The sequence below is a fragment of the Sapajus apella genome, unplaced genomic scaffold (genome assembly GCF_009761245.1).
Source record: "Sapajus apella isolate SASKATOON/1434 unplaced genomic scaffold, GSC_monkey_1.0 scaffold111, whole genome shotgun sequence".
NCBI lineage: Eukaryota > Metazoa > Chordata > Mammalia > Primates > Cebidae > Sapajus > Sapajus apella.
This window is the reverse complement of record NW_022437051.1, coordinates 2,684,290-2,697,747: the sequence shown is the minus strand read 5'-3', so window position 1 is coordinate 2,697,747 and position 13,458 is coordinate 2,684,290. Positions and strand designations below refer to the sequence as shown.

Genomic DNA, 13,458 nt, shown 5'->3' with positions numbered 1-13,458 from the left:
TGCTGTGTTTCATTTGGAGAAGCATTGCTTTCTATGTGCTCACTTTAACTACATTCCTTAAATTATCAGCAGATTGCACAGGATGCCACTTGATGTACCAGTGAACCTGGTTATATTAATCCCCATGGCAGCCAGGCCCAAGTCATGAAAAACTAGCACGACCAAATAAACACTCTTCTGTGCATCTCCTTACTAGAATAGAACTGGAGGCTTTCCCTTGGGTAGGGTGAGGGTAGAAATGAAAACTGCTCTCAAGTCAGAGCAGAGGTCAAGCCTTCTCACAGGCACTAGACCCAATCCACAATACCCTTTATCAATGGTTTTCAAGACTTCAGTTACTTCTTTTTATTTTTTATTAAAATTTTTTTTTAGAGACAGGGCCTTACTGTGTTACCCAGGCTGGTCTCGAACCCCTGTGCCTGGAATTACAGGTTTGAGCCAATGCACTCAACCCACATTTATTTTCAATAAGAATGCAATGCTAACATTTTCAGGAAAAGGAACTAACTAAATATACAGTCTCTGTCTCAAATCCCAAGAAGCCATGAATAATGAAACTGTGAATTAAGGCTTCTTATAAAAGAGAAGGTTTCAATCCAAAGTAAGGACTATTGGAGATCCAGTGGCCTGCACTAGCATTTGGATCTGTGATTCGAACACTAGGCTGGGCGGACTCTTTCCAGAAACATTCATGAAAGAGTGTGTGCTCTCTCAACACATGGTCTCAGCAAACCCGGGGATTACTATGTGCCAAAGCAGCTTTTTCACACAGGAAGGACTTGCTGGTTCAGCCATGCCTAAGCACAGAAATTTGTTTTTCTACACCACCACCCCACAACTGCCCATTTTTGGTCGAAACTCTAATCCACAAATGGACTGAAACCTTTGCCAAAAGGCGCTTCAAACTGGTCCATCTGGTCATCAATCTATCCACTGCATGTCACCTCTGATGGGTGACCGCAGCTGCCCACACATCTCTTTGCCTCTGCCCTGCATCATCTGTGACATCTGCCTGCATCCCAAAGTCACTGGAGGTTACACAACACAACCAAATGGGTGGTGGCCCTTTACAGAATCTTGAAAATTCTGATTCTGACGTCCAATAGGTGTGTGCTGATGATTTCTGAATACGCCAGCAGTGAGAGGACTATGGTTTTCCACTATGAAAAGGGGCCAGTAAAGAAATGAAAGGGAAGAAAACATGTCTCTGCCTTTTCAAGCAGTAATTTAAACCCCAAGCTTGAAACCAAGATCAAAAAGTTCTAAATGGATTAATAAGGAAATTACTAAACCATCAAACTGCTGATGTCGTAAACAAAATTCGTCAACAGCCACTAAGAATTCATGAAAAGTAAATTTATTTTTTGTTTAAAAAACACAACAACTGTGCAATATGTGCTGCTCAAGACATGTTTTGAATCGCTTTGTTGTTCATCTCTTCTCAGGCTTCAGTTTGGCAAGGCTAAATGAGAGACACGGTATAGACACACAGTTAGTACAGGTGAGGAAAGCAACAAGAATCTGCGTTTGTTCTTTCAGACGCCTAACATGTATAACCCAAACTACAACATTCCGTTTTTAAAACGTGTTCATGTTCATTGTGTTCTGAAAACGACCATATTCTAAAAAGGAAAAGAGAGCAGTATATCTGATTTCAACCAAACAAGGTTACAAACTAAATTATCTATTTCCTCTTCAAAACTGAATAAAACAATGCTTCGGGACCCAGGTAATCATTCTAAATGTAATTGGAGGATTCAATTTTAATGGTAATATTGCAACATTACTTTTGCTTTAGCGTTTTGCACTGATAGGTTTTCAGCCGTCACATATGGACAACAGCTAGAAATAAATCTGAGACATGTACAATAAGGCCTTGTCTAAGAACCTTCAGTTTTAGAGTACATACAATTCTATGACATTCAAATGGTAGCAGTTCCAATTTTGCAGCAAACCAACATCAAATTGCACTTACTCTAGGGCTCACAAAAAGACAGCACATGATTTTAACTTCTTAATATCTGAGAATACAGTATTTTATTATCTTGCTGGTTATTTCAATTTGGAAATAAAAACTAAGGCAAAACCATGTGGCTTAGGGAGGCTGCTTTCTTTTAAAAATGAACAAATTTAAAACATTAAAAAACGTATCTCCCTTCTACTGAAGTACGTACTCAGCTTCCTCTTTCGTGGCAATTTCATATAATTGTAGAATTCTCAGAAATATCCTCCAGTATTAAATTTGAATAGCCAAGTGTCTGAGAGCCAAACACATGAAAGACTCAAAATTTCTGCTCCCTACTTTGCTCTGCACTCGGCACACAGAATGATTACATTCACAAGTCATGTTTACCTGTTTTGTAAGCACACTCAGGTTTCTTAGATACAAAGCAGTTTTAATCAAGGTGACAGAAGCTCCTTGTGTGCAAAAGATGTAGTATGTGCGAGGAGAAATTAATACAAACACGAAAAACTTTGCATTTGTTATTTGATTCCTCATAGATTTGAATTTGTGATTTAGGACTTCCATTAAGGCAGCTTTTGTAGTTCATATACTCCATAATTTATAAACAGAAGAGTGATTCATATGACTCACAACATTCTTTCCTAGAGCTGTTTATCAATAATTAAATCATCTTTGTGACTACCATTCAATGTGTGAAACAGAAAACCATGCAGTCTGTATATGCCAATGATTAAAAATATCTACCCAAGGTACCATCATTTCCTCTGGTACAGTTTTTAAAACAAGGTCTATCTATTTGAGCCTCATCATATTTTACCAAATATCATGAACAACCTGCTGGGGTAGGAACAGTGTATGAGTGGGGGTTGCAGGGAGGCAGCAGGATGATGGGGGCGGGACAGGATGGTAGAGGGAGGAGAGCCTGTGAGCCTGTTTTTAAAGGAAAACGTCTTACTTCCTCAAGCGGACTAAAGAGAAAAAGCTCATATGCTGCTATATTTACCTACAAAGCTGGACTCCCACTACCTAATGCCCCTTAGCTGTTTTCTGAGCTACAAGACAGAAACAAAAGCGTAACACACACAGACACACCCCTGCTTTGCACTGCAGGCCTGCACTGGTCCTCCATTCTCGAACCCTCTTGCAAACTGTACTAAGAAATATATATGCACATGCATGTTCTGATGAAGCTATTTAAAAGCAGCACTGCTAAAGAAACCACATCCTAGTATCCTTAAAAGAACAAAGAGAAAGGAAGAGACTAATTTTAAACCTTACTATAGTCCCCTATTTCGTTAGGAGAGGGGGGAAAAAAAAAAAAAAGAAGAAGAAGAAGGCAACATAAAACAATCAACCTGAGGGTATATTTGTCACAAATAATCAGATCCAGGGGATACGGAAGGAAGGTACTTTAAAATAATGTTCTGGAAAATCTAGCAATGCTTTAAGATAAGAGACTTCTGAAAGACTAATGACGTATCATAATGGTGTGAAGAAAGGATCAAGAGACAACATTCAATAACAAGGAAACTTTTTTCATGTTTAACATATTATTCTGAACTCATCTTCAAGGGGCAATATTTGGCCACCCATTGGGAAAGGGTTGACGCAGCGGCTTGCCATCTGGTAGAACCCAGCCATGTCCAGGGGTCCTAGACAAGATGCTGCCACTCTGCTCAAAGGTATTTACATTCACCATGTGGTGCTGCGTCGCTCTCCTGGGAGAAAAGCTCTTGCTTTATGGAATTGCGCAGACTTCCATGGTACATACACTCCCACGATGGCAAACTTTAAACTACCAGCATGACATCACTAAACACGGGGCCAGGAAAAGCTACATAGCAGTCATTATATAATATTAGCCCCATGTCCATGCCATTAACGTAAACAATTTCAAGAGCAGAGATCACAGTAAAGTATAGCAAAAATAATTAGGAAGGGATGCATTTTGAGTATTAATTACCTTTGCTTTTTAGATAATGTATTTAATTTTTAATATTGGATGTGTTTGACAACCAGCTTGCAAAATTTCTAAAACTTGATCAATTGGCTCTCGCCAGCCAAGGTGGGGTAATTCCAAAAAACCACTGATTTCACATACCTAAAAGAGTATGAATGGCTGCTATTTTCTTACCACTCTTAAACACTGGGAGAATACCAGCCCAAATTTTAGGGGGGAAAAAAAAAATCTTCGGCCCCTGACCCGCATATAGAATTTTATTTTTAAGAATATGCAGGGTCATCTTCTTTATCATAAAGTTGGCTTTCATGAGAGGTTATGGGTACAGGCTGTTGACACTGATCTAGAGAAAGCATCAGGTAATGTTTGATAGTGCTTCTAGAAGAAAGAGAGTTGTGTGGTGGTATTCTTCAAGGTCACTTAGGAACAATACACATTTCTCCCATCCTCTCTGCTCCTCTGGCCCCAGACGGAAAGCTCTACCATAGGCCTTTCTTCTGGAGTTGCAAGTTACAGAAAAAGATCGCTTATAATTAATGTAATTCTAAGATACGAGAAGTGTATTTTTTATTCCATGACCAGAACAGAGCACTTTATCTATCAGATGAATGTTGGCTGATGAATGAAAACCAACAAGCCATTAGCTTTCAGTAAGGTGTTAGGAGAGACCCTGGAAGTGAGAATGTGCTACAAGTCTCAAGGGAAGTTTTCTCCCATCTCTAACCCTATAATTTTAAGAAGACAGTAGTACAAATTCCTTCCCTGTTAATTGATGGGCAGCAGCCTTATTTCTGTGAACTGTTGAAGATGCCAGTTTATGAGTTGTCTGTCCGCACATACAGAATGAAAAGGCCCCTGGCTAACACAGAAACTGAAATAAAGTGGCATTTGGAGCAATTTCTTCCTGTATGATTCTTGGACACAGAGTATAATGAAGAAACATGATCTGATAGAAAATGCATTTGGAGGGAGCACTATATAAACAAGAAAAACTCTAATGAAAAACTATGAAAATCCCAAAGTTCTGAAGCACTAAGAGACAGAAATCCAATCATATTGAAAGAAAATACTGCTCATAGGCCAGGCTTTCTGTTAATGTAAGTCTAGAGTTAATTTCCTTCTTCTATGCACTTAACTTAGTCAGACATCTACAGAACACATCTGTCGTGCTTGGTGGCCTTCAGGCTGGGCCATGGTACCTCGACTTTCCAGGTCTGACTTATCCATAACTCCATGAGTTACTGAGGTCAATTTCAGGATTGTAAATCAACAAGTTCTATGAAAATGAAAACTGTTGTTCACATTTTGCAATTTAAAAAAAAGTTTTCTTAAAAGGAAGGGGTCCATAATGCAGGATAACTACTTTTCGAAAAGTCAAATGACTGTGCTGTCTGTTTTCAATTTTAAACCATCACCCTGATATGTTTAGGGGTTTAATTTATGGAACAATCAGGCAATCTTTATATTTAACATTAAATGCCTGAAATTATAAATCATCTTAGATGAACATTTATGGGAGAGTTTCAGTGCAACTTCTGAACAAGTTGTCACTTTTATTATATCGCAATGATTTGTAAAAAATGATATGCTAAGTAATCCTAGAGTATAATTTAGGTGCACAAAAACAACTGTCAAGAAACAGCCAGAGACCACATTTAATGAAATCTTTGCAGACTGAAGTAATAAGTATTAAATTAATCAACACAGCTTAATTGAAGCTCTATTTGCAACATTTTTTATTAGACTGGTTATTAATGAACCTTTAAACGATACCACTAACTTGAGCTCTATGTTTAAATTTAAATAATGAACCATTGTTCACACACAAAAAAGAACAAACACTGCTTTAACAGCCCTTTGTCTCAGTGGGCTTTCACTCTTATGCATAACTAACATACAGACAAGTCCCTCCTACCTCTCAACAATTATTTACACGGTTGGCAAGACATCATCATTCAGGCTGCTGAAATAGTCTGAAGTACCTAACATGAAATCCATAACAAAGTAAAATGCAGTAAGTGAAGGTTATATAAGAATTCTGGCTGACTTCAAAGATAATGTTTTCAAATCTGTGCTTTCGGTGCTTTTAATTTTTTCTATTTTTTAAGAGAATGGAATGACCTAGCTATGACGCCCAGGCTGGATTTGGAATCCCGGGCTCACGCATTCCTCCCAGCTCAGCCTCCCAAGCAGCTGGGATTACAGGTGTGCACTACTGTGTCCAGTTTTTACTACTTTTTGCTAAGCTCACACTGCTGTGTGTATAAGGAGATTCTGGTTTGGGATGGTAAAGACTTACCTGAACATGTCTCCCAAGCCCTTCAGCATGCCCTTCTTGGCTTTCATTTTATCCTTCTCCTTATCTCTATCTTTCTTCTTTTCTTTTCCAGTTTTATCTTTTTTCCTAGCAGTCTTATCACCTTTCTCTTGGTTTCCATTCATTTGTCTCTCCAGAGAGTGGGAAGGCTGATCACTGGCTGTGGATACAGACTCTCTCCCTGATCTTGAACTTTCTTCTGTATCTTCTTCCACTTGGAAGGAAAGAAAAAAAAACAACAGGGACACAGTGAACCAATGCAACAAAAATAATAAAGCTAAAATACACTCAAGGACTTTACTTTCCCACACTTTTATTGCACTATGGGCCTGCCAGCAACATGGACTGCAATGATATTTGAGTAGAATTAAAACGGAATATGTGATGCAGATGCCTCCTTGGTGAGGATCATGTGCCAAGTCAGTGGTAGAGAAGCAGCTTCCTGGTGGGATGCTGATGCGCCCACAGAAACACCCTCTAGGAATCAGACTGTACACTACTGTGGGGCCCGGCAAAACCTTGTTATACAACACAGACCTCTAAGGGTCCAAGGAACTGTATTTACAAGATGAAAATAAAGAAGACAAGCAGCCCTTCCCGAAGTGCTTCCTTTCTTCTTGGGTAAGAATAATGCACATGCACTCTGGCCCCTCATTAATTTGCTGGACTACACCATCCAAAGTCAGCAGGACTTCTTTCCTCAGGCTCCCAAACATACCCATTTAGAATTGCTGCACGCAGAAGAGCACATTATTTTGGCTCTGCACAGCCTCTGTAACTTTTCTTTGTGTAAAGCCAACATAAGAAGTAAATGCTACTATATGTTCCGATCCTAAACAATCTTGCATGCCTATCTGCACCATGGCAGCTGAACAGAGGTAGAGGGGGCCATGAAAATAAGTCAATCAATAACCTCACTTCTCTGGACTTTGCAGATAAAAGATCTACTTAGTGATAACAATGTTCCATTCCTTGAATCAACACTTCGTAAGCGCATGGTCCAAGGGCACTTCAACACCCCAAAGTTTTTGCCGTTAAAAGAATGACAAGTAAGTGAAGTAGGTTTCCACCTACCAAAAGAGCTTTAAGCGTTTCTCTATTGATTAAGAAGCAGAAAGGCAAATGTGAACAGCCATTCTCAGAAAACTTCTTTTGAGACTGGTCACCTAAAGTTCTCCTCCAAATTCAATGAGAATTATAGGGGCTTAAGGTTAATTTATCATCTAATTCTGAAGTCATTTTTCTTTTCCAGCATCAATAAAAAAAAGTATGAATCAATATTTTTGAGTTTCTTGTAACAAAGAGTCAAACAGAATGGTTTAGCCTCTTCCCAAACTTTTGCAAAGAACTGACCTATAAATCAAGTTAATATAACCTAAGTAAAATTCAGTCCTGCCTTTCCACCAGTAAGGAGCATGTTCTTTTTCTTTTTTTTTTTTTTTTTTTTTTTGCGATGGAGTTTTGCTCTTTTTTGCCCAGGCTGGAGTGCAATGGCACGATCTTGGCTCACTGCAACCTCTCCCGCCTGAGTTCAAGCAATTCTCCTGCCTCGGCCTCCTGAGTAGCTGGGATTACAAGTGTCCACCACCATACTTGGCTAATTTTTTTGTACTTTTAGTAGTGATGGGGCGTCATCATGTTGGCCAGGCTGGTCTCAAACTCCTGACCTCTGGTGATCCACCCACCTAAGCCTCCCAAAGTGCTGGGATTACAGGCGTGAGCCACCACACTCAGTGCAAGGAACACTTTCATTAGCAATACACAATTATCATGGGTATAATAAGACCAGCTGAAATGGTCCTGATAGCTTACATTTCTGCCATTAAACCTTCACAAGACTATCAAGTGATAAGACAGCTATGCCCAAGTAATACAGTCGCTGCTTTTTGTTGTTGTTGTTAAAACGCCAGCTATTTGTCATAACGGAAAAAACAAAGCTCAGAATTCTTTTTCTTAAGACATTTGATTAAAAGCTTAAGTCAACACATTTCCTACTCCAGCAGGTCATGTCCCAGGTAGAGACATAGAGTAAAAACATCTCTGTGCCTCAATCTGGAAGCTACTTTGGAGATTTTCTACACCAGCTTCAGTTTCCTGCAGTACATGACCTTCATGCATTCTTTGATCAACTGTTTGTGACTGTCTGATTCCACACTTCATACAGCATATATTAGGGTAATCGATCATGCAGTCACTACACAGCCTGCCCAGAAGATAATTCCAGCAGTCAGCATTGCATTTCAGAAACCAATTGTGAGTCCTCTGTGGTCACTGTGACTTGTGGCTCATAGTGATGAAATCGCTCAAGAAGCTAGATCAAATGTATACAGGAAGTATGGGACTGGCTAGCAAGCATAAATGACGTCAGAAAGGTTAGCCTCCCTCTTTATTGCAAGTTATCTCATTGTAAGCCATTCTCTTCCTTCAAAGGACATGGTAGCTTTTAAGAAAATTTGCTCCCTTTCCTCTCTAAATAGAATTGTGCAGGTTTATTAGAAAAAGCCAGTTACAATTAGTGACAGTGAAAATCCATTATTTTACAAATAATACTGAGTTCAGGCTACAATTTCTTGTGGTGTATACAGTGTAGGGAAAGAATATCCTGGCAACTGGCCCAAGGGCTTGTTAATTATGTGCAGCCCTTTCAAATGAGCGCTCCCCCAAAGAATGTAAATACAGCTCAAGCAGGGTTGTGGTGTGTTGCTCAATGCCCCAGAACATGGCTGTGCTCTACCTGCTTGTGAACCACTACTTCCACACTTCCACACTTCGAGATACGGGTGTGGCCACAAGTTTCAGACAATTGTTCAAATCATTACAGAACAATTCCCAAAAGTTCTCTGGAGCTATAAAAACCTAGGTCTCTTGGTATACTCAAGACAAATAAATGGATGCTCGTGAATTTTCTATAATTCCTGCATGGACTCCTCCTTTCACCTGCACTTCCATAGCCCTTTCTTTGTATAATTTATTATTACTGCACTTCTCATGTGACATCACAAACATGTCTCCCTCCCATTCTCTAAGCTCCTAAAATGAAGACGGTGGGGCAAACAGCAGCTGCTCATAAATGGCTGTGTAAATGAAAGAGTACTGGTAAAAACTGACTTGTGACATGATCCCGACCCAACTTTATCTAATTCCAGGTATCACCATTCTCCTAGCTTTAGAAAAATGCCTCTCATCAAGCCTGACAAGACCCGCCACAATCCAGCTACGGTAACACTAGGTAAGAATGCTCGTGGTATTCGCTTCAGCTCTCATTGGCTTCTGGTATATTTTCATGCTATTATTGTTAGTGCTATATGCATCATCTAATAGATTTTACAGCCCTCTACAATGTCTGAAACTATAAACAGAAAAATGAGCTCAATAAATGTAAATGATTTAGTCTTCCACAGCAACCATTATCATAAATCATGAATGGAACTATCAGTGGCAATTCTGTTAGTCTTCTGCCTAATCGTTTTGGCAGAAGTTCAAGGGGCATATGTCGGCTCTTGGCTTGGGAACAGAATAATGGCAGTGCCTTCACAACTCACTATATGCTGAAGTCATGTTTGTTGCCAATTCTTTTCATATTCAAAATAATTTTCTGGTGTGTGTAACACAACTTATTTTCTAAAGTATGTGAAGTAAAGTTAGTGTGAATTCATTTATTAGCTTTAGGTTTTGTATCCTCATTTTATGAAATTAAAACTCCTACCTCTATTTCATGCCCCAAGCCAGTGGACTGTTTAAAATGACACTTGCGCATTGGAGGATTCTTTATGCTTGTTCTGAACATTCTATTTAGATAATACATTATCACAGAAACTCTTCTGGGGGTGTACTGATTTAACTAATCCCTTTGAATGCCAACTAATTAAAAATATTTAGCAATATGTAGCTTCATATGTACAAACATAAGATGTTCTTTTAAAGTACTGAATTATATATACTTCAAACTCTGAAATTATTTGATAGAGAAAAATAATCTTTATCCTGCTCCTATGCAGAAACATTGGAGTTTTAAAAGCTCCAGTAAATTGGTTACACATGGTTAATTTTTGAAAAAATATACATATCAAGATCAATGATGTACTAGTCAGATTTTAAATGTTAAAACAAATCTGTACATTTAATACAAGCTTTATAATTAGGTACATAAAATATCTTTATTCCCTTAAACTAAGAAAACATAACACATTCATAGAAACAATTTTTCAAGTAAGCAAAGTGCTAATAATATATCAGCAACAAATGGCTTGATCTATTGTGTTCATACAGCAAATTACAAGGCAAGAACTAATCATAGATCTACATTTAGATAATGTACTATTTTAAGTGCTATAAACATATATTGATTTTTTTCTCTTTAATTTTGCTCATTTTGACCAATTATTTGCTTTCCTTTTGCAGATAGCCTGCACAAAGAAAGATGATTATCTCCTTCTAAACAAACAGAAATTTCTATTTTTGACAACATTTCTGCCTACTTAAGCTGCTCTATGCATGAACATAGCTACGTTTCTATGCGATTACCTATAAAGACAGGTACTTTCAAGTTTCTTTTTTTAAGAAAGTGTAGAATGAAGCTGCTTATTTCTCTTTAATGTGGCACAGTCATTCTGCAATTAAGACGTACCTAATTACCATGTTTTCAACAGATGCAAATGTAGCTCAATTAAAATTCTAGTCCATGTTACAAATTAAGCCACCCAACTATGAAAGGTATCATGTTAGGACTGGATCACCAAGAAGTTTGGAAAAGATCAGGCATTTAAAAAATACATGGATCAGGTGTTTATGATGGAGAAAATGACTTTGGGTTTTCATTGAAGTGCAAAGTTCTGCAGCTTCTGCCATAAATAATCTATTTCTATTTAAACTTTACAAACATTTTATGGTCAAAGTTGACTCAGAGCCTCAAGGTCATTAGAGTCTATTTTTTTTCCCCCATTGAGAAGTGATGCTACTGTTGATACTGTAATGATTTCTGTTGGCTGATTATCCAAAATCCATTTCTCCCTTTATTCTTTCTAATAGAACTCTGTATTCAGGAATGCAACCTAGCTCCAAGGGGTGAATTCATTACTAAGTTTACGGATACAATACCCCTGCAGATTTGTCCGTCCAAGGTTATCGGACCAAGAATGGCCCCAATGGACTCAATGGACATATTCCATGCTTAGGAAGGGCTCTTTCCCTTCTGTTGGACAGAAATGACAGTAAAAGGCCTCTGAGCTCTAAAAGTACCCTTTGGATAGCTGAATTATGGAATTATCCTGTGGGTAGCTGACTCATGGATGGCAGAGTAGAAGCAGCAGAAAAATGTTGGGTCTTCGGAGAAATCTCCCCGAAGCTACCCAACTCTAGATTGAAGTTATGCAGGAAAATATATTTCCCTATTGTTTGAGTTGGTCTGAATTGCATTTTCTATTACATGCAGCTGAAAGCATGTGAATAGGTACACTGCATAAAGCAAGTGTTAGAGCAGCTGTGGGTTATCTATTGTGTTATTTGTCACAAGTGTATAATTTAGCAGTAAATATCATTTTAGGTAGCTTTGGCAATTTTACTAGATTTAAATCATTTGTTTAGATTTGCTACTAGATTTAAATGAATTGTTCAATAGGTATAAATAGAGACGTACAACACCAAGATAACATAGTATTACTTCTTATTTAAAACTCAACAATACTCTCCTCTGAGGGAGAGGCCCCAAAAAGCATCATTAAATATTCACTGAGCAATTAAGTGAAGGACTGAATAAGCAGCCAGCAATATGAAGAACTGCCCTTTACTGCACCCTATCAACAACGAACTACCCTAGTATTAGAAATACTTAATAACAGGAACACAGGTTCTTGAGCAATTCACAATTTACACTGAAATATAAAGGATCAAATGTAAAAGTTCTACACAGGATGACTCAGTCTTCACAAGCTATCTTCTTAAAACAAGACTTTTAAGTTAAAATGAAACATTCATTATAGAAAATTTCCCTAGATTTAGTAAATGTATTGAGCACTACCAATTTCTATTAGTGTTAGGTGAAAAACAAGGTAACAAAAATAAATGAGGACTGGACTTTCAGCCTCTGCAAACTCCTGCATAGGAATCAAGAATACTGGGGACGTAAATATTATTTTTATTTCTTATTTTGGTGGAATACTTTGACTTTGGAAGAGGAAGAAAGATGTAGGAAATGAACAGCTAGTGACACACAGATGGTGTGGAATAACAGGATCTGCTGTTCTGGACTCTGACTTTTAACATTAGAATGATGAGCTTCTGGCAGCAGGAAAACTTAGCTTTTTCTGAACACCAAAAAAATGAAACCACACACACACAAAGCTGGCATGAGACAGGAAGACTTAGAGCTTTTAGACTAATATGCGGGGTGCGAATAATAACTGATAGGATGGAGACTGTGAGGAAGTAAAGAGACTCAGGTGACATTTACTAGTGGTATTGGAGAGCGGCTTCAGCAACCGGAAGAAAGTTCAAATAGATGACTCCTCAGACACTCTACTCTAAAAATAGCTTTATTTCATTTTTTAAAAAAACCTTTCTATATATGTGGGTGGAGGAAGAAAAACAATAGAATCACTCTTTTAAAGAGTTATTACCAAAAACCTTTCTTCACTTTTCCTTGACATTCTAAACTTCTCTTTAACCCATCCCCCCAAACGAAGCAGGTAAAATGCTCCCACAGACAATGGTAGAATGTCACCTCCATTATCCCTCCCTTCCCAAGACAATGTTGCAGAGCAGGCACAATGAGGGTCACACTCTCAATTTTCTGTACCTGTGTAAATTTGCTTTTAGTGTCCAATTGATTTTAACATTCAAATGATGGCCCACAGTGGATGCTGTTTTCTGTCCATGGGGACAATTTAAAAAGAAGCTTAAGGCTTTTTAAAAACCAATTCGGACCGAAGGACTAGCTACATAATCGAAATGACAGCACTCATAACCCGTACTGTTGGAATTGCCGCTAAGAATTTTATTTTAATCAAGGAGTGAGCTTAACAAACACAATGTCTGTTTGAACAACATACAAACTATTATTTATGGCCAAAGAAAGCGACTAAGGCCACTGCTCAGACTCTTTTAACAACATAAAAATGGTCAGGATTACGATTAGTGAATGGCTAATTTATTTTGCTTTTCTGTGTGTGAGGAATCAGAATGCCTGCTCCTCAAAGGTCGGTGTTCTTCTTCTTATTA

General features: G+C 38.2%; 1 protein-coding gene across 26 annotated transcripts in view; it reads right to left on the bottom strand.

Moving 5' to 3' along the window:
- The window catches only part of PARD3 (par-3 family cell polarity regulator), a 706,589-nt gene that overhangs the window by 202,084 nt on the left and 491,047 nt on the right, over positions 1-13,458 (bottom strand). For 24 of the 26 annotated variants that reach the window (XM_032259797.1, XM_032259804.1, XM_032259806.1 and 21 more), the window contains one exon: positions 6,226-6,457. In XM_032259797.1, coding sequence (XP_032115688.1) covers positions 6,226-6,457 — 232 coding nt within the window. Of the gene's footprint in view, positions 1-1,341; positions 1,463-6,225; positions 6,458-13,458 lie in introns of those variants that run through there. The other 2 variants (XM_032259808.1, XM_032259809.1) reach the window with 1 other exon arrangement.